General features: G+C 44.3%; 1 protein-coding gene across 1 annotated transcript in view; it reads left to right on the top strand.

Moving 5' to 3' along the window:
• The window catches only part of ABCC5 (ATP-binding cassette, sub-family C (CFTR/MRP), member 5), a 74,778-nt gene that overhangs the window by 28,438 nt on the left and 20,936 nt on the right, over positions 1 to 25,404 (top strand). Inside the window, exons 6-20 of the mRNA XM_004675396.2 lie at positions 1,800 to 2,033; positions 2,166 to 2,339; positions 2,749 to 2,896; positions 4,751 to 4,899; positions 5,324 to 5,431; positions 8,609 to 8,965; positions 12,986 to 13,057; positions 15,170 to 15,294; positions 15,419 to 15,491; positions 17,140 to 17,343; positions 18,442 to 18,585; positions 20,527 to 20,629; positions 22,738 to 22,922; positions 23,544 to 23,690; positions 23,952 to 24,080. Of these exons, the coding sequence (XP_004675453.1) occupies positions 1,800 to 2,033; positions 2,166 to 2,339; positions 2,749 to 2,896; positions 4,751 to 4,899; positions 5,324 to 5,431; positions 8,609 to 8,965; positions 12,986 to 13,057; positions 15,170 to 15,294; positions 15,419 to 15,491; positions 17,140 to 17,343; positions 18,442 to 18,585; positions 20,527 to 20,629; positions 22,738 to 22,922; positions 23,544 to 23,690; positions 23,952 to 24,080 (2,352 nt within the window). The remainder of the gene's footprint in view (positions 1 to 1,799; positions 2,034 to 2,165; positions 2,340 to 2,748; positions 2,897 to 4,750; positions 4,900 to 5,323; positions 5,432 to 8,608; positions 8,966 to 12,985; positions 13,058 to 15,169; positions 15,295 to 15,418; positions 15,492 to 17,139; positions 17,344 to 18,441; positions 18,586 to 20,526; positions 20,630 to 22,737; positions 22,923 to 23,543; positions 23,691 to 23,951; positions 24,081 to 25,404) is intronic.

Genomic DNA, 25,404 nt, shown 5'->3' with positions numbered 1-25,404 from the left:
TCAGTGACTCAGTTCCACATTTTGGATTGCATACTGGAAAAGAAGCCAATCTTCTTGCTAGTAAACCAACAACCCAGCTGTGTGCAGTGGTGACCCAAACAATGGATATAAACCTAAAAATCTGAGGGAGGGGAGATAATGGAATACAATAGTTCTTGGAATCTGAAATCTCGTATTTATTTGATCAGGTTATTTACTGAGACTTGACATAAAGCTGATTGGTGGGGATCTCTTAGGATCTAGTGGACATCTGGTATTCATTTTCTCTCAGGAAAAATGAGAAATACCAATACGCCCAGAGAGAGTCTGGGTTCTGGAATTCAGCATTAGCTGCCTCAGGACAGTTGTATCGGGCCTCCATTTTTGTCTGTCACTCGGCTCTGGATTCCAGCTGCAGCCTCCTGCTCTGAGGATGGAGCAGATGGCGTGGATGGGCTTCTGGTTAATTTTTTTTCTTCCTTCAGAGTGGGGGTTTGGTTTGGCTTTCTTTTCTCGTGGTTCATTTTGTTTCATTTTCGGCAAGATCGATTTTAGCTTCAAGGACTTGAAAAGACTCTGAAAGATGCCATCCGGTTTTCCTTGAGGCCTAGATTTTTGCATTCTGTCCTGAACAGAGGGCGGAATTCCTCAGCCTAGTGAACCAGTAGCACCAGCAATTTTAAGCGGTTACCTCTTTGGAGAGTTTTTAGTTTTGTTTTGTTTTTAAATTCTCTTTCCTTAGCAGCAAGGTCTTTAAGATTCCTGGAGAATCTACTCCACCGTAGACTCACTGCAACCTCAAAAGTCCTAACCGATTCAGTGCTGTCAGCTTGATGTACTACTCCGGACTCTGGGAACACATGGGTTCTATTCTGTATTTCCACTGTGTGTGGTTAAAACAACAGTCGGAGGCCAGATAACCTGTTAGCTGGCGAGCCCTGTATAACTCGACTCTGTATGTTCCCATGTATGTTACCACAATGCGCCTCCTGTTGTACAGTCTCTGTGAGATGCTCTTTGAAGATGGTACTTTTATTTATTTATTCTTTTCATTTTCAATAAAAGTACATTACCTCCCACTTCCTGGTATTCAATCCTGTTGTTGAATGTGCCTTGTGTGAGTGTGTGCTCCGGCGTTGCAGGACCTCAGAGCTGGAGGTGGCATTCGGTGGCTCTTGGGGGCTGGCTGCCTTTCCTCACTGCAGGTGGTGTTAGACATTTGCCTCCTGAGGTAACATGTTTTTGTTTTTGGGAGGGAGTGGGGCGAGGGGAGGGCCTGCGGGTGGGTCTCTGGATTTTTGATAGTCTGCTTTGTTTGCTGTCTTCTGTGCTATTAAATTGCTGATGTTTATTTTCAGGAATGTTTTGCAAATGCACTTCTCACTCTTCCCCAGTACAACTGTAGGTACACTGTTCCTTTTTATCAACTAAGCACGTTTGAAACATTACCCCCAAAGGTCTTAATTTCATTTAAAGAAATGTACCAATGTGTGGCGATCCTGGAGTAAGATCACATATATACTTTTTAATGACGGTGTTTAGAATTAATTTCAGCTCATGGACCGGTTTATGTTACATTAGAAAGAGTAAAGGCTGGTGGTCTCCTTAAGGAAGAACGTTTCTAAGTAGACCTTCCTCCTGCAGAATGTCCCGTAAATCACTGCAGCAGGTAGTTGCTGGTCCTCCAGGAAGCTTTTCTCTGCTTATGCGCCTACCACTGTGCATTGGACCTGCCTCCTCTTTCTAACTTAACATAAAACTGTGGTGTGGTGTGTGGGTGCGGTGGCGGTGCTGACGATGGTGTGTGTTTCTTCCTGTAGGCCTTCGTGGTGAAGCACCTCTTGGAGTATGCCCAGGTCGCAGATTCTAACCTCAAGTACAGCTTGCTGTTGGTCCTGGGCCTCCTCCTGACAGAGATCGTGCGCTCTTGGTCACTTGCACTGACATGGGCATTGAATTACCGAACTGGTGTCCGCTTGCGGGGGGCCATCCTAACCATGGCGTTTAAGAAGATCCTTAAGTTAAAGAACATTAAAGAGAAGTCCGTGGGTGAGGTGAGTAAGGGGTGAAGAGTGAACTCCCAGCTTGAGCACTTTCTTACAGGTGGACCCTGCTTTGTCCTTTATCTCCCCAAGACAGTGACCTGCGTCCTCAAAGGGCCCCTCACTGCTCTTTGTGTCTCATAGCTCATCAACCTGTGCTCCAATGACGGCCAGAGGATGTTTGAGGCAGCTGCTGTTGGCAGCTTGTTGGCTGGAGGACCTGTTGTTGCCATCTTGGGCATGATTTATAATGTAATTATTCTGGGACCTACAGGCTTCCTGGGATCAGCTGTTTTTATCCTCTTTTATCCAGCAATGGTGAGTAAGCCTCTCAACTCTGTTTTCACAGCTTCACCTTAGATGAGGTGTTTTCACTGGGTTATACATAATAGGCATCCCCAAAGTATCACATCTCCAGTGGAAATTTCCTCAAAGCATGTTCCTGCTTTGGAGAAACCTAGAAAAAGCTTGATAGTGCTCAGTCCGGGCAGGCAGAATTTTCACTTGAGGGGTAGTAAAGTATCACTTAAGTAAAGGCGACTGTTCTCAAGGAGGTTTTATGATAATATAACAGACCCCTTTTTTTTTTTTATAAAAACAAAAAGTACAGGTACACGATGTTCGTTTTATTTACAGTCTTCTTAACTAGCTTTACATCCTTGAAAAAGTAGGCCGTTCTTAAGTTGGTGTGAGCTCTAATTTGGCACGGCGTTGCTTTTCCTCCCAGATGTTTGCATCACGGATCACTGCCTATTTCAGGAGAAAATGTGTGGCCACGACAGATGACCGTGTCCAAAAGATGAGTGAAGTCGTCACCTACATTAAGTTTATTAAAATGTATGCCTGGGTGAAGGCATTTTCTCAGATTGTTCAAAGTAAGTTTAACAACTTCCTGTGTTCATGCCGTAGAAGGAGTTTATCATTGCTTCCTAGGCACTTAACTGTCAGGAATCCTAATGTCATGGGATCGTAGTGTCTAATAGCTAATGTTCTCTTTATAGCCTATGATCTTTGAAAGGGAGATTAGAAATGAACTCATAACATCATCTCACAGATGAAGAAATTGAGACCTAACAAAACTGATCATTTAGCCAGTGCTGAGTAATTCAATTCTATTTCAAAAGCTCTTGTCATTCTCCCAGCCTGCCCGTAATCTGGGTGAGCGCTGAATTAGAAATCAGGACACATGAACTCAACCACTCCCCCACTAGGCGGGTTTTGTTTACCTTTTTAAACTTTTTCAAATAATGATTTACGTTGAGTTGCAGAGTTCTCAGTGGCTAGCCCTATTCTGATGCATAAATTCAACACAAATTATAAACCATAAACATCACAGAGCTTGGAGTAGTTATCACAGGCCATTCTGGATGGTCAAAAATATCACAACCAAAGTTGGAACATTACAAAGGTGGCTATGTTGCAGGGCACTTTATTTATAGAACCTAAAAAAGAAGATATAATTATACATAAACTTAATTTAAGTATAAAAGATGCAAGCTTTAATTAACCATAAAGTCATCAATGTGCTAACTTCAATACGCTGCAGTTGAAAGTTCATGCAGTTTTGGTTAACTAGAAATCCAGATAGCAGAAGCTGTTTCATTTTTCACTGCTCAGTTTGTTAGTTGAATATTCAGGAACATTGTGTCTTGTTCATAAACTTCATTTATGAGTGGTCCAAAAGAGGTGACCATGCTCAGGAAGGGCCCACCAGAGGATCAGGCTGCTTTATTAAGTCATCAGTTCATTACCAATAGAATGGAAGAAGTGAATTCTAACTGGCCACACATGTTGTAGGCCACTGATGGTCCCCTCTGGCTCTCAGATTCTATAGCTTTGTAGTCTTCAGCCCTCAATGCTGGTATCTTTACCTGAATGCAGTAGTTTGAAATGAGCATTATTGTTCACTATAGACTTGAGCCTGGTATGTGAGAAGTGTTCAAGCAGTGATTTGGATTTTTGAAATAGGACTCGTATGCTGGCACTGAAGATAGCTTCTAATATATTGAGCAGTGGCAGTATCTTAGGGTAGTCAGGGTAGCTGCATAGCCTCTCAGAAGAATTACTTTTATGTTTAAAAATTTGTTTGAAGATACCTCACTATTATTGTCATACTTGCCACTAATGCCCAGGAGTTAATAAGGTCATCGTTTTGCTCAAATTTCAGAAAAATCATTCTGCTTACAGAAACTGTATTTCACACATCTTCTTGATGTGAAAGCCTCTGCCCTCGTATATCAGTAAATCTTGGTTCCTTTTCAATTCTCCATTACTGATGTCTCATCTCTCCTATAAGTACCGATGTCTCATCTCTCCTATAAGTACCTAACAAGAAATAAACAACCAGGTATCTGCACGGAACTGCCAGGTGCAGATCCAATCAAAATTTTAATTCCACCTAAACAAGAAATTTGCAAAAACAAGTCAGACTGAGGCAGAAGGTGATCATTGTACTGACAGGTAGTGAGTACTTTCTGATAGGTTCACTCCTGTAACTTGATCCATTTCAGACCTCGGGCTTGTGTCCCAGGGACAAGCTTTAGTGGGAACAGTGATGTCATGTGTACCTAAGTTTTGCATCAGCAACCTTAGGGGGTCATTTTCAAACCTTTGTATGGCTAAAGACCTCCCGGGTGTGGTTTGGTGGCAGAGGAACTGTATTCTGTGGTTACTTTTGAGTTGCTGTGATTGGCTTGATTCATAGAAATTGATTTGCTTCTTATTCTTAGAAATCCGAGAGGAGGAGCGTCGGATATTGGAGAAAGCTGGGTACTTTCAGAGCATCACAGTCGGCGTGGCGCCTATTGTGATGGTGATTGCCAGCGTGGTGACCTTCTCTGTTCACATGAATCTCGGCTTCGATCTGACAGCTGCGCAGGTCAGTGAGACTTCTGGACATGGGACACTGTAGAAGTGCCACAAATAGAGATGCTCTGGTCCTCTTGGTATTGGATTTGGGGCTTCCCCAAGATACAGTCAAAAGGTGTTTTCTCATTCACGTGATTAAACCAACAAGTGGAAGAGTAGAGATTCAGTCCTATTGTGTAAATAGTATATGGTTTTTTTTTTTTTTCAGTCAACCCAACTTTGGATTTACTTCTGAAAATAAGGATTATCCTTTAGCTCAGATTCACTGAGAATTTTAATTAAAGGTCTCATAAAAACTCTACCTTCAAAAAAATGTCTCTGGCTCATACCCACATTTTCAGCCTTCGTTAAACCTGAAAGAAAATCGACAATACCTTCTTATTTGAAGTGTATGGCTCAACCAGGCTCAGTTTCCTATCTTTTCCAATTCTCAGGCTTTCACAGTGGTGACTGTCTTCAACTCCATGACTTTTGCTTTGAAAGTAACACCGTTCTCAGTAAAATCCCTCTCCGAAGCATCAGTTGCTGTTGATAGATTTAAGGTGAGTGGCTCTGCTCCCTGCCTCCATGTCAGGAGTTGTGGCTGGTGAACTAACTGCTACTTTTATTCCAATAAGCCACACAAGGCTGGATGCTTGGCTTTTGTTCACCTTTTGGCACAAAAGGAAGCAGTGTAGGAGGTTGGGTTAAGGGTTAAGACTAGTTATCTTTTCAAATAAATACAGATTTTCACCCTTTATACATGGCTTCCCTAGAAGATCGGAATTGTCAGGTGATTGTCAGCTTTTCCCCACCTTGAGCTGCCATCATGGTATTATTTTGATTGACCATCATGGTATTATTTTGATTGACCAACACACTAAGCCCTTTCCATAATTTTTTCTTGCCCTGATGTTGCCACTCACTATACAAGGAATGAATGATGTGGGAATATTCATAAAACTAGATCACGATGAGAAGTACAGTTAAGTGTCTGAGTTTTCTCTTGCAGGTGGTTAGTTGGATCATACCTTGATGGTGTTCTTTGTGTCTACAGAGTAATAGAAACAAATGGTATAAGAGGGAGCTATAGTTGGGGACTCAGAGGGAGCTAGATATTTGAAAGTGGTCAATGTTTACCAAAAAAGGAGAAGCAGGTGAGTGGGGGGAATGGCTTGACAGTTCCCTGTGCCAGGTGCTGACCTTTCTTGGCCAGTGAGAGCAGGACAGAAACAGTGCTGGTGGCTTAAATTTAAGCTTGAAGCCAAAGTCTGTGGGATTAATATCACCGTAGAAGTTTGGAAGAAAACAAATTGGATTTTCCTCTTAAGAATGGAGATTTATTTGCTTACCAGGATTTATGTATATTCTACTTGTTTAGTTAGCCAGGCTAATTGTCAAGAAAACCAAGAATGCTCCCTCAGCCCTCGGCCCTCTCTCCCTCAACCTGGCTGCTACAAGGCCACGAACAGAGCTAAATGAAAAGAAGCAGTTCGATTGTAATCAGACCTTTATTTAGCTAAATTCACAGTATCCAGTCATGGAAGAATCAAATGTTTTGACCATATGTTTGTCCCCTTGTTGCAATTAGTGAGTGGACTCGTTGGCATTTTAGATGAAGGGCTAAGAACTTACGGTAGAGATTTGTTCTCCCTTTGTTACTCGAGAGCTCTTGTCTCTTCACTTACTGGTGAGCAGGTATCAGCAGGTAGCTCCTCCTGTTCAGGAAGCTTCAGAGTTAATAGGAGCAAAATCGCCCACAGCTGTCACATAACTTTAGCCTGTCTGTCTTAGTCCCCTGGGTTATCTCCATCCCCTCATCAGCCTACTCTCCTCCCTTTTCTAGGAGGATACTAACTCGTAGGAAGGTAGTGAAGAGCCACCATGAGACTTTTCACCAGTATAGAGCTGTAAAAACACAGGGTGCCCAATTAATAACTGCACATGACATGCTTATACTTAAAGTGCATTTGTTATTCTCTGCAATTGGAATTTAACTGGATGTCCTGTATTTTGTCTGGCAATCCTGTGAGTAGTACCGTCTTCTTTTCAACAGATACACTCTGATTTGGTGCTTTCAGTGAAAGAGAGTGGTGCCCTGGGGTACAGTTGAGGTTATGATTTATGTACCTCTCAGGTTCTATTGTCCTGGCAGATACAAATTTGAGTTCCTGTAATCCAAGTGTGAGGCCTTCCTGTGCTCAGCATGTCTGTACAGAGTGACCTGGGAGGGGTGTGGATCCCATGGGAAGGAAACGTGAAGAAAGAGCTGTGCAGACTGGGCAAATATTTTAAATAGTCTATTGAGGCTTGAAATATTCTTTTACTAACTCCTCGGGGGAGAGAAATAATGGGAGTTCTGTCAGCATGTGGCTTTATTCTGTAAAGGTAGTAAGAATATCTGGCATACCACCTTAGCTACTCTTAGTAGTGAACACGTGAAACTAATGACTGTTGCAGAAAGCAGGGACTGAACGGAAGGTTGACCAAGAGTGAAGATTATGTAGGAGATTAAGAAGCATGAAACTTCTGGGAGGCTTGGAGATTAGGAACGGATAAGAGATGTGGAGATTTGCGGAGGAAAGATCTCTTGTTTCTTCATTTATTAGCGAGGACTTGTATCGGCAGTTAGTTCCTTCTGTTCAGGAAGTGCAGAGTTAGTAAGAGAAGCAGAATCACTCATGGCTGTTACATGGCCTCAGCCTCTTTCTGTCTCATTCCCCTTGGCTAAACTTATAAGTTTAGGGCTCAAGAGAAAGGACCTGTTCTTGGGTAGGATCTTAACTGTATGTCACACTTAGTAGCACCTATGACCTTTAAAATAGTTGGGGTTTTCAGTAACTAAGCAAAGAGCTGGAGGTTCCCAGTAGGCAGAGTCCTCTAAAGACTTTCTAATGTTAAATATTTTTTTATTAAAAATGTCTTTTATCACACTGGAAATCCAACGGGGGTTACATTCTGTAGAAATCACTGGCTGCAGAAAGTTGTCAACATTAGGCTCAGAGTCATGAACATATGAAGACCTGGGCTGTGATTTATTACCACCAGTGCTGCAAATCTAATTTCAGAAGCACTATCTTTTTCAAGCATTTCCATTTTCTTCCCTAACATAACTCAGTGGGATTCTGGGAATGAAAGGCAAGAGTCTTGTTCTCTCCCTTAGTATGTTTTGGGAAGGGGGGAGGCACTCACTTCTTGTGAGTCTGTTCCTTTAATAGTTTTGAATTCTCACGTTTCTAAGGCAGAACTTTGAAGAAGCATGTTTAGACGTGTGTTGCTTGTGGGTAAGGACATGCACAGACTGTAGGTTCTGCAGAAATGGTCTGGAAAAGAAACAGAATGACAAAGATCTAAAGATCTGTGTAGTACAAGAGGCCTGTCCTTTGGTTTTTCTGTTGGCATTTTATTACCCATGACTCAGCAACTTGGGAGTGAGAAGGTTGCATAAGGTTAAATGTCCTTTGGTCATACTAGACTGGGAAAAGGCAGATTAGCATGTGATCAGTAGGGTAGAGTATTGGGCCATGGACAAGACCCTGTCCCCCCGGAGGGTGTCCCCACGCTCCCATGACCTCTCCATGGGCCTGAGGCTGGGCTACACTAATGAGCTACCTTTTGCCCTTCAGCTTCCTTCCACTGTATAGCCTGATGTTTTTGCTACGTGAGTGTGCGCCCTAGGCTTGTCTCCCTGGTCTTGATCCAGTGTCTCATCTTTGCACCTCTCTCACAACTCCTATCAGAGTTTGTTTCTAATGGAAGAGGTTCACATGATAAAGAAAAAGCCAGCCAGTCCTCACATCACGATAGAGGTGAAAAATGCCACCTTGGCATGGGACTCCTCCCACTCCAGTATCCAGAATTCGCCCAAGCTGACCCCCAAAATGAAAAAAGACAAGAGGGCTGCCAGGGGCAAGAAAGAGAAGGCAAGGCAGCTGCAGGACACTGAGCATCAGGAGGTGCTGGCAGAGCAGAAGGGTCACCTCCTCTTGGACAGTGACGAGCGGCCCAGCCCTGAGGAGGAGGAGGGCGAGCACATCCAGCTGGGGAGCCTCCGCTTACAGAGGACGCTGTACAACCTCGACTTGGAAATCGGAGAGGTAACCCTTCTGCCTCCCCCGCCCCACCTGCACCCCCTCTGTCTACTCTGTGTCCGTTCTGGCAGGAGTAGGCAGCTGTTGTTCCTTTTAGCAAAGTACTCTGAGACTAAGGGTGACTTTGGAGCCAAAGGCTTAACCTGAGCCAGCTCCACCTCTGGAAGGAGTATTTGGGCTTTCAACAATATAAATGAGTAACTGCTGATCTCATGAGATGCTCATTGTACAAACGAGGAGATGGAACACTCAAGTGATTTTTGCCCTGATTATTATAATTGTATGCCAGCTGTCATAATTCCTTGCAGGTGTCGTATGTCTATGTGAGTGTCCCATCATCACTACCCAGTGCATAGCACAGAACCTACCTCTTACTAGGGCCTCTCAGTGCTGCTGTTGGAATTGCTTATTTTTTGATGTCAGTAAAGGATCGTTGTGGTAGATGATGTCACAGCCCAGGTAGCACAGGACTAGAGGCTCTCAGACACCCTCCACTCGGGAGTGGCTGGAACAGAAACTCCAGGTTCAGGGCTCTTAAGATAAATAATATGATGGAGAACTGGCACCATGTTGGGGACTGAAGCATCCAGAGGGTCCCAGATGTTTCATGCAGTTGGTCCTTGAGCAACATGGGAGTGAGCAGCATGGACACCCATGCAGTCAAAAATCCACATATAATTTTTTTTCCTTTTAATTTTCTTTTTTTTATATTAGTCTTCATTTTGTGCATTTTCCCATCTCAGTTGTAATCCCCATGGGCCTCCCATCACCAGTTCACCCATGTGCCATCACCACAGTCCAGTGCACTCTTCCCACCCCAGTTCCTATCCCATTCCCCCTCCAACCCCCATAAATATCTCTGGTTTATAGTTGTTCATTGTTTTCATTTTTACTCTATTACATTTGTTAGTCTCTCTCTCTCTTTTTTTTCTTCCCTGATCCCTTATCACATATAACTTTCGACCTCCCACCAAAACTTAAAATAGCCTGCCATTGACTGGAAGCCTTACTGATAACATAGTCGATTAATACATATGTTATATTATGTGTGTGTATATATATACATATATAATACATATATTTATATGTTATATGTATTATAAAACTGTATTCTTGTAAAGTAAGCTAAAAAATGAAAATCTTAAGTGGATTGTCCAAAACATCTTCATCCTCATTGTCTTCGTGTTGAATAGGCTGAAGAGTAGGGAGAACAAGAAGAATTGAAAAAATCTGAATTCAAACTGCATCATTCAGAGAATGAACTGTATAGGTCAGCCCATTTAATAGCCACTTTTTGAGTGCCAGCTCTGTAACAGGCGCTGTTGTAAGACTGAGGATATAGCAGCAAAAAAAAAAAAAAAAAATCAAACAGATAAAACATCCCTGGCTTCTTGAAACTTACATTTTTCTTGGAACATGCTTGGGCATAGATGGACAAGTCAAATACATGATCAGATGGAGATAAAAGTTATGAAGAAGCAGGAGTAGAGAGAGGCAGGGAGCCATGAGTGATTGTAATTCAATTAAGTTGCCTGTGGGGAGGCCTCATTTAAACAGTTGTCTTTGAGCAAAGTCCTGAAGGAGAAGGTATATGGATGCCTGGTTGCTGTTTTGGAACATTCCTGGCAAAAGGAGCAGCAACCAGCGACCCAGAGTCTGCAGTGATGCCTGAAATTTATACTATATAATGTTAGAATGAAACTTGAAAACTAATCTTTAAAAGCAGACCTATTACTGGAGCAGAGTAAGCGTAGAAGGGAAGCTGTTGGAGGTCAGAGTCTAATGATCTTGGTTTTCTCCCAAGTGATAAGAGAGGCTGTTGAAGGGATTGGATCAGAAAAGCGATGTGATCATTCTGTGTATAAAGAGAATCATTCTAACTTCTGGATTTAGAAAAGTGTGCCAGGAAGGAAGCAAGAGTATTAACCCAGGAGAGAGAGAAAGATATCTTGAACTCAAGGTGGCGCTGGAGAGGGTTCGAAAGGTTGATTTACATAACTGGAAGTGGAGTAGCTGGTTCCAGTGGGTGTCCATCAAAACCAGCTGAAGAAAGGCATGTGGCACAGGTCCAGAGCTAGAGTGAAGAGGGAACAGGCGCTCCCAACTCTTGAAAGCTATGAACATGAGAGGAAAGCTCATCCTTAGGAGACCACCTGAAACAGCTGGCATGTAGTTCATGATGGAAGGTCAGACACTCAAGGCAGTTTTTGACTCCCTTAACTCTCAACAACAGATCATATTCTCTTGATGGCTAGCTGACTTACATTACTGATCAGCTCCTCATATTCAGCTGAAATTTACTGTTCTAATGCCATTTTTGGATTCTCACTGTGTCCGTTAAGGCCCACATTCACATGATTGAGGAGAGATGCAGTGCCTCTCCCTTGCCCAGAGAAGGGCAGAGAAGTTAATGTTTGGCAAATTCTGTGCTCTGGGCACTGACTTTACATTATCTCCTTTAATTGCCATTTACTGTCAACAGTTTTCTCTGCATAAACCTTACCTGCCTGTGCAGAGTGAACCTGTGACTGGTCTTCCTCTCTCACCACAGGCTGTTGTAATCTTTCAGACTCTGGAACTATATCTTGTCCAGCTTTTTCCAACACACTTTCATTATGTACCAGTCAGTGCACCTGCTTCCCTCAAGTAACCCAAAGCACAGTGAGACAATATTGGTGTAAGGAACAAAGCCAACATCACACAATTGGCAAGTGCCGTGGAGTTGGGGTTCAAGACCCATCTGCCTCCAGAATCTGTGCTTTGTCCTCACCATCACGCTCCCTGCCTGCCTTCCGTGAGAGCCTTGAGCCAATGCAGGGTTATTAACCACCCATTTTAATATGGGCCTTTGAAAAGCGTCTGTTTTTGAACACTTTTAACACTGCCTATTGAGAATTCATTTATTTTGCTTGAGGGTACTCAGTTAATCACAGGCTTGGTTTTCTACTTTCATGTGGGTTTGGTGGTATAGCTATGCCTCAGATTCTTGGAAATGTGTTTAGAAAAACGGAAGCAGGCCCTCCCTGGTGGCGCAGCGGGTTAAAGCACAGCACTGAGAAGCTAAAGCCACTTCCGCATGAGTTCGATTCCCGCCTGCCCCGGAGGTGACCACATGGCGCGGCAGACCTCTCCTGACCCGCCTGCTGCTCCCCTCAGCAGTGTACTTCGTCCATCTGCCTGTTCTGCTCCCCACTCTGTCTCTGGTGAAGCCTCTCGCCACCCCTGAGCCTCTGGCCTGTACCCCAGTTCTGTATGCACAAATAAATCTTTAAAAAAAAAAGAAAAACGGAAGCAACAGGGCACATAGTTTTCATTGAAAATAATTAGACCTGGGGCCTCCCTGGTGGCACAACAGGTTAAAGCACAGCACTGTGAAGCTCTTTACAGCCACTGCAGCATGAGTTCGATCCCTGGCCAGGGAGCTGACCCGCATAATGTGGCAGACCTCTCCGGACCCACCTCTTGCTCCCTTCAGCAATGTGTTTCAGTTGATCTACCTGTTCTGCTCCCCACTCTGTCTCTGATGAATCCTCTCACCACCGCCACCCCCCCCCCACAGCTCTGGCCTGTACCCCAGTTCTTATATGCATACATAAATAAATCTTTTAAAAAAGAAAATAATTAGACCTTAGGAACAAAATCATGATAAAATCATCATCAAGAGCCCTGCCCTCTCTTTCAAAGACGGCCACAAAAAAAGAAATGATCTCAAAACATGGGCTCCAGCAAGGTAGAAAAGGAACCGAGCCATTCTAAAGTAATGTAAGATACTTCAAGGGGTGTGACACATTTAATTTTCCCAAAAGGCTTACACATCTGTTCCTTAGTGTATCCCCACAGAAGCCCTGGGGGTAGGTGGTTGACAAGAGAGGAGACAGAGGTGAGTGACTCGTGGGTGTCAGGGAGACAGTTCCCATATTCATGGACAGTAGTTAAGGAGGTGTTTTCCTCAAAGAGGTCTTGATTCCCTCGAGCTGTGCCTTCCGTCAGACCTGACTACCTTCCTCCTCTGTGTGTTTTGTCCAGGGGAAACTGGTTGGAATCTGTGGCAGCGTAGGAAGTGGAAAAACCTCTCTCATTTCAGCCATTTTAGGCCAGGTAAGATTTTGTTACTTGCTTTTTCTGCTTCTTTCTCTGGACTCTGCTTAGCAAGAATCTCAAGAAAAATGAACCTATTTCCTGAAGAGTTTCGAAAGGTGGAAACAAAATGAACTCTTGGTCTAATCAAGTTCCTCACCTTCCACCCCTACCCTCACTCCCACATCCCCAGCAGCAGCAGAGTCCAGAAAGGGTCTCTCAGTGGACACCTGACTAAAGATGATGGATGCCCAATGAAATCATTTGTTTCTTGTGTGTTCTTGTGTTCATCATGTGTTTATTGAGTGCCATAGGTATGCCTGACACTGTTGGGGAATATTAGAGTTAAGAGATGAACAAACACCCCCCAGAACAGAAAGAAACACTGCAGAAGCAGAGCTGCTCAGCACCAGCCTCCCTGCCAGAGAGGGAGCTGTCAAGATTTGATCTAGAAGCAGTTGACAAAAATATGCCCTGCAGGAGGTCACGGGCTAGTAGTAGCAAGGCCTCATAGACACACAAACATAGCACAAGCAGTGAGATGTTGTACAGCAGAGACCTGTCAGCATTTAGCATCCTCTCGCTTAGACAATCTTTTACTAGTTTAAAGCCAAATCATAAGAAAAAGCATCACTGTGGTATTCCCACCTGCTTTTTAACTTGATTAGGTGGTTAAGGTAATTCTGACCTCCTGACAGACAAAATAATTCTCTGGGTCATTTATCCACATTGAGGAAATGGAAACAAGTGGAGGGTGTTCTGTAGCAATGCTGGTTTTGCTCAGCAGCACTGTCCGTTAGCGGAGTGGTAGTAGCTGGGGTAGTCTGCAGTCAGGTCACTGGGGGGGGGGGTTGTTTCCCCCCACTTCTGCTTTACGAGACTCTTCAGTGGCCCACACACTGGTCTTTGTAAAAAGCCAAACACCTCCAAGGTAATTTCTAATACTCAGTCAGATTGAAGGAACCGTGATAAGACACAGAGGGGGGCGTGAAATGGGAGAAGGCTATCAGAGGTCAGTTTCTAAGTGCTGCTGGGCAATCCAGCAAGACATATCTTTGTCAAGGGTGTGCCATGGTTGGGTGGGTCTTTGCTTCTGGATCAAGTCCTGACAACCCTCTCTCAGCGTGGGAGGCTGGTGTTGCAGGTCAGGTCCAGTTCTCTGGAGTTTAACTGTTGCTGGTCTGGACCATGGGTGCCCGTATAGCAGCAGAGGTGTGGGTTTCCACAGTAGACACTCTGCGGGTTTCTGTATACATCTGAGGGTATTCAGAGAACTCACCGCCTGTGGGTAGTCCTGCTAAGTGTGTACTGCCATGTTATGGTCTAGGGCGGGTGCACTGTGTGTGTACACTGTGTTAAAGTGGTTGTGTGAACACGCTTGTGTGTGCCAGTCCTACACAGACTGGTTAACAGAAGCTGTAGCATCTCTAACTGAGACAGAGGTCAGCTTTTGCACCCAAAGGAACCATGAAGGAGGGTAAAATGAACCAATCAACCCATCTGTCACTCTGAGTGAAAACACAATGTGAAGCTCATCATGCAGTCTCTTCACATTGGAGGACATCTCCTGCCTCACTGTATAGATGCTCTATAATCATAGTTGATGTCTAACCTGGATTTCCATCCTACCCCACCCCCCGGCCCTCCCCCCCTTCCCCATCCCCACTTCTGCCCTTTGGTTCTCACTTTACAGAAGCAGCTGGTCTAGCCAACAGCCTGGATTAATTCTGTAGACGAGTTGGTCTGCCTTCATCTTGAGGCAGGGACTAACACGAAGCCCTTACAGTATCCTCCCCAGGGGGATCCTGAAAGAGCCTTCTGCATGCACTTCCTTTAATTAAAGCAGCTTGCAATTAGCAAGAGAGGATATCCAGTAGTGGTAGGTTGCTAAATGAAATATTTGTTCATTCACATCATGGATGACACTGGGCTCCCATAACACATAAGCAAGGAGAGCTTTGATTTTCTTTGCTGCTGTAGCTGTCCACGAAACCGAGGAAGTTCTGGATTTGGGTCCAAAAAACATCCAGGGAATTGCCGAGACTTTCAACTCCATGTGCACTGTGGGGAGTTCTTTCGGCGTAGGGTGATGGTTGTGAGTTGTGATGCCATTGGAGGTTGTCTGTCTCCTAGATGACACTTCTAGAGGGCAGCATTGCAGTCAATGGAACCTTCGCTTATGTGGCCCAGCAGGCCTGGATCCTCAATGCCACTCTGAGAGATAACATCCTCTTTGGGAAGGAATTTGATGAAGAAAGGCAAGAAATGTTTGGTTTCTGTCATGCTTTCCATCGTGGCCATGTGAGACGCAAGGCAGCCCGAGTCAGCAGCCCCTTTTGCTCCATCCCAGGCGCTGATGCTAAGTCTCTTTGTGTCCTCCAGATACAACTCTGTGCTGAACAGCTGCTGTCTGAGGCCTGACCTGGCCATTCTTCCCAACAGTGACCTGACTGAGGTATAGCCTGCCCCTGAAGGGACTTTGTGCTTAGCAGAGAGGATTCCAGAAGCTGGGGCGGCAGGGCTCCAGCGGAGCTATCTCCTAGGGGTGCATCCTAAATGTGTGGGAGAAGAACTGCAAAGGGAATTTTGCTTTCACTGGGACTTTTTTAGGAAAGCATTTTTCCCTAGGACACAGGTAACCATATTACCTGCTTCAAGCATATAGATATTTCACAAAACCCCACTCTTGGGTCCAGTTTAATATTTTCAATACTGTTCATTTTTAAAACTGCAAGTCAGGCATTTACATGTTGAGTTTCTTTCTCTGCCAACTTCTTTACTAGATACAGTTTGCAGAGAGCCCTTTACCACAAGAAAGTGACTTCAGTGCAAGGCCTCTTTGGCTCTCTGTCCTGAAGCAGTTTCCAGAGGCATCTATAGAACTCTCTGCTCCTACTGGTCAGTGTTGATGATGGTCTTCCAGCAGCTGTCCTAGAAGTCTCGGGGCCACTTTTACTCAGCTGACTTCAGCTAAAACCCTCAGTCCAGATTTGGTGAATGGTTTTCTTAATTCACTAGTTCTCAGTGGCTTCAGATCAACAGAATTCAGTAGCTTCTGCTTCACCAGGGGACTTATCAGCAATGAAAGTTTCTAGGCCCCACACCAGACCTACTGAATCAGAAACTCTAGGGTGGGACTCAGCAATCTGAACACACTCAGTGAGCAATTCCAATACATGCTCAAAATTGAAAACCACTGAAGTAATTGAATGTTTCAAGGACAGGACTTTTGTAAAATATAGCCATTTGACAACTGATTTATTCTTCTGTTCATTTAGTCACTGGTACTAGGTACATGTTTATGCCAGCTACCTGTGCGGAAAATCCTAGGCTCTGGGATTATAAAGGAATAGGGCAGTAATCTTTGCCCTTAAAAGCCTTACAGTTGAGAGGGTGAGACACCCACAAAGCACCAAATCAACTGATGAAAGAGCCCCCTTTCTATTGGATATTAGTAGAGGAATAGGTGGGGGGTGGGGTGGTCTTGCACAGACACCACTACTGGGCAAATAAAATACAGAGAAGGCATGGCAACAACAGTATTTGTGTGTTTGTAATGTACAGTTTTAAATGACTTGGTATATAGACAGGGGAAGCTGAGAGCTGCCGGGGAGCCTGGGGCATGTTTGGTGTGCCATGTGTGACTCTTTAGAGTTTATCCTTTAAGTTTTACAGAGAAGGATGGGATGTGACCAGCTTTCTGAGTTGGAAAACCTTTCTATCCAGAAAGAATGGCTTGAAATGGGGTGGGGAGGTAGAGTAGCAAGGACAGGTGTAGATTTGAAGGTAGCCAGATGATTGTGAGCAATGAGGAGGCATCTACACTGACTCCCCCAGGTCTGAGGTTGTCCTGTGAGGAATAGAGTAACCTTTCCTCTAGGTAGGGGATACAAGAGGACCTGGTTTGGATGGAAGAGAAGAGAGGTGATCACTAAACTCAGTTCCAGACTTGAACTGGAATCCTTTTTTGTTTTGTTTTGTTTTTTTAAATAATTGTGACTATATATTTTACATCATGTGGAAGAGCACAAGGGACTGTGGTGATGGTGCACGAGTGAACTGGTTGAACTGGAGTCTTAATGGTACTTTTTGCACTCCTGCAGATTGGTGAGCGAGGAGCCAACCTGAGTGGCGGGCAGCGCCAAAGAATCAGCCTCGCACGAGCCTTGTACAGTGACCGGGACATCTACATCTTGGATGACCCCCTCAGTGCCTTAGATGCCCATGTGGGCAACCACATCTTCAACAGTGCTATCCAGAAGCACCTCAAGTCCAAGACAGTTCTTTTTGTCACCCACCAGTTACAGGTGTGGTGCTTCTTCCCCAGGATACCCACTTTGGGCAGCAGGGAGGTAGACATGGGTTCCTGGAATCATGACTATTTATTTCAGCAGATATCCTCCTGGCCCATTGTACCAATAGAGCTGGTACCATTACACCAGGTGGCATCTGATCCAGAGGTCCTGGGCGCATGTTGGCTTCAGTGTAGGAAGCAGTGCTTACAAAGCCAGAGAGGAGGAGGCTGGAACTGGAGTTAGGGACCTGAGATCATTTGGAAAACATTGTGTTAGAATCTATACGTAAGTGGGAACTGTTTAGGGAAAACAAGCTCTTCTCCCTCTGTCGTTTTGTGACAAGCAGCCTCTTCAGAGAGCAGCTCAAGGATGCTGCCATCTGCTTGGCATATGTCCTCAAGTTTGAGGGCCTGACTCCTCATTCTGCCACACAAAGTCTTGAATGATGTGTACTTAGAATATAGTGAAAGGGTGTGAAGTTTAAGGCAGGGCTCGAGTGGCTCTGTCAGATTTATATCCAAAACTGGAAGCACTACTCCCTGAACTACATTGCAGTAAACTAAAGCAAAGGTGTGGGACTGTTGACATTTGAGGACAGATAGCTCTTTGTTATGCGGGGGAGGGGAAGGGCTGTCTTATGCATCCCTGTTATAGCTGCCTAAAAGATCCTCAGATATTGCCAGATGACCCTGGGAGAATTGCTTACACATGTGAACTACTGGACTTAGGTATAGGCATACCTTAAAGATATTGCAGGTGTGCTTCCTTATCTTGCAGTAAATCAACTATCGCAATTAAAGCACATACAATTTTTGGTTTCCCAGGACAAATAGAGTTTACATTGTAGTCTATTGTATGCAATAGCATTCTGTCAACAACAACAACAGCATGTATATCTTAGTTTTAAAAATACTTTATTGCTAAAAAATACTAACCATCATCACATACTAGTAGAAAAATGAGGTTGACTCCACACAGGTCACCACACACCTCCAGTTTATAAAAAGTGCCATCTCTCTGAGGGACAATGAAGCAGGTATGCCTGTGGAGGTGTTTGAATGTGTTTGTACAAATACAGCTACATTGTGTTATCCCTACTTTTGTCTCCAGTACCTGGCTGATTGTGATGAAGTTATCTTCATGAAAGAAGGCTGCATTACAGAAAGGGGCACCCACGAAGAGCTGATGAATCTAAATGGGGATTATGCTACCATTTTCAATAACCTGTTGCTGGGAGAGACCCCCCCAGTGGAGGTAAGTTTCATGTGTCTCCTCCTTTCTAAGGAAGGGAGATGTGGTTGGTGTGGGGTGAGGGCTAAGCTGAACTCAGAATCTGTGTCTTATCAGTAGGGCTCCTATTTTCTGGGGACCAGACTGTTGTACTTTAATTCACATCCTGTTTCTACTTTAGAGAGCAGAAATGGGGAGCTGATGTGCTGAGGCCTTCTGTCACCAAGAGCTTATTAATAAGGCAGTCACAAGAAGGGTATGGTCCTGTGTGGGCTGTTGTTCAGTCATAGCTCACATTCATAAGCTCCATCTGTCCTGACTGGGGCATTGTGAAACTCCTTTCTCAATAAATAAGTGAATAAGGTGCCAGGGAAGATAAATGAATGTGACCACTTGAGAATGGTCCGTGGTATCTTGGCTGCTGACCACTTGAGAATGGTCCGTGGTATCTTGGCTGCTGACACCCATGTAATATCCACTGTGCCCCGATGACCAGGTTAGGCATTTTTCAGACGTCATCCTACTTACTGATTTTAGCAGAGCTCTGTGGCAGATCTGATTACCCCTCACTTTTACAGCTGAGGAAACGGGAACTCCGAAAAGTGAAGCAGCTTGCTAACAAGGATGGTTTCACTCTAAAGTGCCTTTTCTGTTCTGCCGCCTCTTATGGCAACACAGAGACAGCAGCTTTATAGACATCTACCCAGGGCTTTGAGTTAGGCAAATTATAGGTCATACTTAGAGCTCGCCAAAGAGCTGTATTTCCCTTCTTGCCAGCCTGTCTGTATTGAAGTCCTTGTTCATTGGTCACCTGGGGTTCTAGATGCGCAGTCAGGCTGGGCTAAGTGCCCAGCTTCTCAGCTGCTAGATCATTTTGTGTCTCAGAGGGAGGAACGCAGAAAGTTACTGGGGCCTTTTCAGGGAGTCTTTTCAGTCTTTGGATGTCAGCCTGTTTGATTCCGGGGCAATACAACTAACTGTTCGCAACCAATGTGTTTCAGGTTATTAGGAATGTTGACCTGAAACAAAAACAATCAGTTATTCCAACAACAAATGACAGAAGAGAGGGCACATCTGAGAGTATGTTCATGGTGAGACCCAAGGGTGCTTTCCTGAATCTAAGACTCGTCACCCCTGGGATCTCTGGAGGACCTCCCCTCCGGTCTGAGGGAAGGGGAAGCAGTATCATTGTGCCCCCGGGAGATGCAAGGCATCATAGGGCCTGTGGTTGGCTGAGCTGCACATGTGCGGGCATTCTCTTTCCAGCCTCCCAACCTCTTTTAAGTAGGATTTTTGTATGTTAATAAGGTTCACAGGTATAACTAATGTCTTAATGTCCTGAGACATTCTAGGTATTACCTGTAACTTCCGTAGACACAATGATCTAGATTTGGACTTATGTCTCTTTCTGTGACGGCCAGCATCCTTTGGATTTCACATTTTATCCTCAACCCTGTAGACATGAGAAAGTGAGAGGAAGTGGAGCTAAAATATGCAACGTTCAGGGAGTAAAAGGATATTGATAATCGTGGTGTAGTGGAGGGAGCCTGTTTTCAGTATGTCACTTAATTTTTTTGAGCTTCAGTTTCCTCACCTTAGAAGTGGAGGTGGTAACTCCCTCTAAGACTTGTTACACATGCAATAGCATGTGATGTTCTTACCCTAGTAAGTGGTGAGCAAATGCTAGTTTGATCTGAAGACAGTGCCTTTAGTCATTATGGTAAATACACCCGTTAGAGCTCCAGATTTGTCTTCTAGATTTGGCTCTAATTTTTTCTATTAGTTTGTGATTTTTTTTTTACTGTCAATTTAAAAATCCATGTGACTGGAGACTTTTTAAAATTGATGTATAGTTGACATACAACATTATTATCAGGTGGACAGCATAATGATTAGATATTTGTATCTGTTTTGAAATGCTCATCACCAAACTCAAGTTAACATCCTTTTTTTTAAAAATATTAGATTAATTCAAAAAAGGAAACCAGTAGTTCACAGAAGAAATCACAAGACAAAGGACCTAAAACAGGATCTGTCAAGAAGGAAAAAGTAGCGAAGCCAGAGGAAGGTAAAGACCTTGGAGATTTTCCATTTGTCCTTGTAGCTTATCAGAAATTGTGCCATGTGATTATTTTCATGTTTGATGACATTTGTGTTGTAGAATGCCTGGCTTATATTTCTGAAATAATGAAATTCTTATTTAAAATCAGGAGACCATGAGACAACTTTTATTTGTTTAAACAAAACTAGGCAAAAGAACGATTTTTAATCCTATGCCCACTCATCCTGGTCAGATTGGAATCACCTGGACTAAGGAAACATTGAATGATGGGCGGAGATATGATTCATCTCTGCTCTTTATAAGTCAGAGGTGTGCCAGCTCTGAGAATGTATATGCCCTTAGTGACTCCTGATGGGGACAGTGACCCCCTCGGCCCAATCCAGGCGATGGCGGGTCCAGTGAAGTGACAGCTCGGAGTTTTCCTACTTGACTATTCCAACCCAGAGTCCTTTATCCTCTTTATCAAAATCCTTTATCCTATGAACTGGAACAAATCTTAGGAGTTCTATTTGTAATAGCTTAGATATTTCTACCCTGTGGGTGTTAAGCTGCAGATCAGTTTACTAGAAAAAATTTTAAAGCTCTCTGCTCATGGCACTTCCTCACCTCGGGTTTTGGAGCCTTGACCTCTCCAGGCTTACCTCTGCTTTGGAAATGGGCCAGTTTTCACTTCATTGTGTAAAATCTGCAGCAGAACATTGTTAGGATTTGACCATCATGATTTGCTTCTTTTCTGTTAATAAATCACATAGGAGATTTTTATTTAAGACACCTTACTCATACACACAAAACAAATAGCCCAGAAGGCAGAGACATCTGTCAGTTCTCACCACAGTCAGTATAAAAAGCAGAGCACCTTGGGAAACATTTGTTCTCACCTTCATAACCACTCACCTGGGTGCTCACAGCTCTTCATGTGCTCTCTGTGTGGTCGTTCCAAGATAATTAGACATTACAGGTGATGAAGAAGCAGAGGCTTCTTGTGGGGCTGTTTTCCCTAGTTGCCATGTCAGGACAGCATCTGAGCCCAGCAGGGAGATCTGGGAGTGAGCCTGGGACCATTTCTTTCCTCCCGCAGCCAGTCACCATGTCCTCCTGAATTTGCTTCCTGAGACTTCACCTTCTATTGCCCCCACCCTGGGGGCTTGTCATTTCTGAGCTAGAGCATTAAAGCTGCTTTCATTGAAATCTGCCCTTCACGCAGATGACCAAGAAATCGAATACAAAATACAAGACCAGCCAAGCCTCTTTCCTGTATGAAGCCTCTCAGTGGCCTCCCATGTTCAAGGGAGTTTTCCCCAGAACTGCTCATCCGGAAAACACTTTTGTGTGTGTGTGGGACACTGGAAGCGTCTGCTCCCTGCCATGGTGATTTCTTGGCCACCTCAGATCCTCCTACTCTGGGGACTGGGAGTCAAATCTCTACCTACTTATGCTTATTCCCTTCAGAGTATTTGAGTGAAGGATAAAGTTCAAGCCCTTTAGCTTTTCACCATAATCTGCTCCATCTGCCTTATCTCTTGCCACTCCCTGACACACATAAATGTTCTGTTTATGCTGAGTTGGTTTTCTGTACATACTGTTTTGCTGATTTCTCACCTCTGTACCTACACTTACTTCCTCTGCCAATTATTTCCTCATCTCTTCTACTCGGGCTAACCATTCAAGATGCAGTGTGGACTGCCCCAAAAGTACTCCCTGGGACCTCACTGCTAACCTCCCTCCCACAGCTCCCCCCAGTAGGTTACGTGTACCCCTCTATGATAGGATGTTCCTGGCTTCCCTGCTTATAGCACCAGCTTTGCATCAAACATGTTTTATTATAACTATGTACTTATTTACCCATCTTACCAACTCATGGAAGGATTTTTAGCCAGATTTCAAGGGCAGGACCTGGTCTTAATCCTCTTTACTGCCTCAGGCCTCATCCCGGGGCCTGGTTCATAGGGTTATGTAGAAAATTCTAAATGGATTAATGAATGCTTTTGATAAAGTAGAAGTAGTTTTAATCTAGAGCCCTGTGAAGCTGAGGGCCTTTGATTCTGATGCTCTATGGGTGATTTAGTTTTGGAAAAAGTTTTTCTCTCTTGAGTGTATGTTTCTTTCTTACCTAGGGCAGCTTGTGCAGCTGGAAGAGAAGGGGCAGGGCTCAGTACCCTGGTCGGTATACGGTGTCTACATTCAGGCTGCAGGGGGGCCCTTGGCGTTCCTATTCATTCTGTCCCTTTTCATGTTAAATGTGGGCAGCACCGCCTTCAGCACCTGGTGGTTGAGTTACTGGATCAAGCAAGGAAGTGGGGTAAGGTTACTTGCTAACATCAAAGAATGTGGCCATCTCTCATATCCCTGGCTGTTGTTAGGGAAGCTGTTTATTTTTCAGTTAAAAAAAGTAATGAGGGCCCTCCCTGGTGGCACAGTGGGATAAAGCACAGCACTATGAAGCTCTCCAAAGGCACTGCAGCACAAGTTCCATCCCCTGCCAGGGAGCTGACCCATGTGGCATGACAGACCTCTCATGACCCACCTGCTGCTCCCCTCAGCAGTGCACTTCTTTGATCTGCCTGTTCTGCTCCCCACTCTGTCTCTGGTGAATCCTCTTACCCACCACCCTTTGGCCTGTACCCCAGTTCTGTAAGCATAAATAAATAAATTTTAAAAAATAATAATGAGTGAGGATTACCCAGGATCAAAACAGTGAGTCCCTAATGTAACCTCACAAAACAGTTTGTCCTTGGCCACTTCATGGAGTACTAGCGCTTACTAGTGGACTCCTGAGAGAGAGGGGGGCAAAGCTTGCCAGTGTTGACCCAGCAGAGTTATCCTCCTACACCCTCTCTTGAGCTGGGAGTGGTCCTGAATGGGGTGGGGTTCCCTGGCAGTCCTCAGAGATCCTACCTCATAGAGCCTTGCCTCCCAACAGAACACCACAGTGACTCACGGGAACAAGACCTCTGTGAGCACCAGCATGAAGGACAACCCTCTCATGCACTACTATGTCAGCATCTATGCCCTGTCCATGGTAGTCATGCTGATCCTGAAAGCCATTCGCGGCGTTGTCTTTGTCAAGGTAGGTGGGACACAACTGCTCCTTCTCTCTCCGGGTCACGGGGTGTCAGACCTCAGCATGGCATCTCCCTGGGTGGGGGGAGCAGGATGGCCCTATCCCATTGGCCTCAGTGTTTTCTAAGTCACCTCCTTCCTCCATGACCATTCACCCTTCTCCAGTGTTGGGCGTGCTTCTGCATGGACTTGTGGTCCGTATGAGTGGAAGCAGCCCGCCGGATTCCTGTGGCTCTGGGCCCTGACCACTCCGTGCTCTGCTCCGTAGGGCACACTGCGAGCCTCCTCCCGGCTCCATGACGAGCTTTTCCGGAGAATCCTACGAAGTCCCATGAAGTTTTTCGACACCACCCCCACAGGGAGGATTCTGAACAGGTTTTCCAGAGACATGGATGAAGGTATTACTCACTGCTACTTTCATTTAGGCTCCCAAGCACAAGCCTTCCTTGATAACGCCTAACATGTGTGGATCTCTCTGGCCTTAGGTCCCAAAGCACAGTGGCTTCTGGTGTTTGTACCAGAAACGTCTTAGTGTTGGCAGTTTGTCCATGTTGCAACTTGTATTTAGACAAGGGACCCATCTGGTTTTTCACAGTTCATTTAAGTTCCCATGCAATCTTAATTACTCTGAAAACAAGTTCAGAGACTTAATTAGCATAAAGCCTTTGCATAGTATTAACTGAGATTCCAAAACACATATTTACTTGCAGGAAGCACATTGATTTCTAGAAACCTATAATCTCTGGCACGTTTTCTGGTTGTTGCATAGGCTGGGCCAGCTCCAGAGCTTATGTAGTCCTCACACCCCAGAATGACAGTATCGCCACCTGACATATCTGGGGGCTTACAATATATTACTAACAAGCAGTGTGCTGAGCGTTCTGCACTCTATGCTGAATGTTCTGATTCTCACTACAACCCTGTGAAGTGGGTATTGTTTCACCCATTGACTACACTAGAAAGCCCATGTCTGGCAGAGATAAAGAACTTGCTCAGTATTGCACAGCTATTATGTAATAAAGCTAAAAATTGAGCTCCAGTCTTTCTTAACTACTGCACTGTGCTGCCTTCATAGAAGGAATGGTTTCAAATTATAAACCAGAGACCATCCACGGGGATGGTGAAGGGAACAGGATCAAAACTGGGTTGGGAAGAGCACACAGGACTATGGTGATGGCACAGGGGTGAAGTGGTGGTGGGAAGTCCAGGGGGATTACAACTGAGATGAAAAAATGTACAAAATGAAGAATTATGAAAAAATATATCTATATGTATGTTAAAATATAAAATTTTTTAAAAAGAAGGAATTTGTTTCAGATGTTGATAGGTCAGTGAAAAGTCACAGCCAGCCAGAGGGATGAAAGCCGTCACTGAAACAGAACTGATGCATCACATGACCCCATTTCTGTTACACGCACATACACATGGAATAAAAATTGAAACAAAAAAATCTATGTTACCAATAAATCTGGGATTTGCATGAAAATACTCAACACTATCCCCCCAAAAATGTTATGGGGGGTGGGGAGGAAATAAACAAGGGACGTAAGAAAATATTGATAACTGTTGGAGTCTTTCAACTTTTGTGTGTTGAAAATTTTCCATGACGGAACATTTCTTAAGTATTAGCAACAATTCATTAAGGTTATGAATACAGATTCTGTTTATTACTATGTTTGTTCTGTTTTTGCATATATGTTTTCCAAGAAGCATGTATTACT

The sequence above is a fragment of the Condylura cristata genome, unplaced genomic scaffold, assembly GCF_000260355.1.
Source record: "Condylura cristata isolate star-nosed mole 26May11 unplaced genomic scaffold, ConCri1.0 scaffold00003, whole genome shotgun sequence".
Classification (NCBI taxonomy): domain Eukaryota; kingdom Metazoa; phylum Chordata; class Mammalia; order Eulipotyphla; family Talpidae; genus Condylura; species Condylura cristata.
This window is presented reverse-complemented; position numbering and strand designations above follow the sequence as displayed.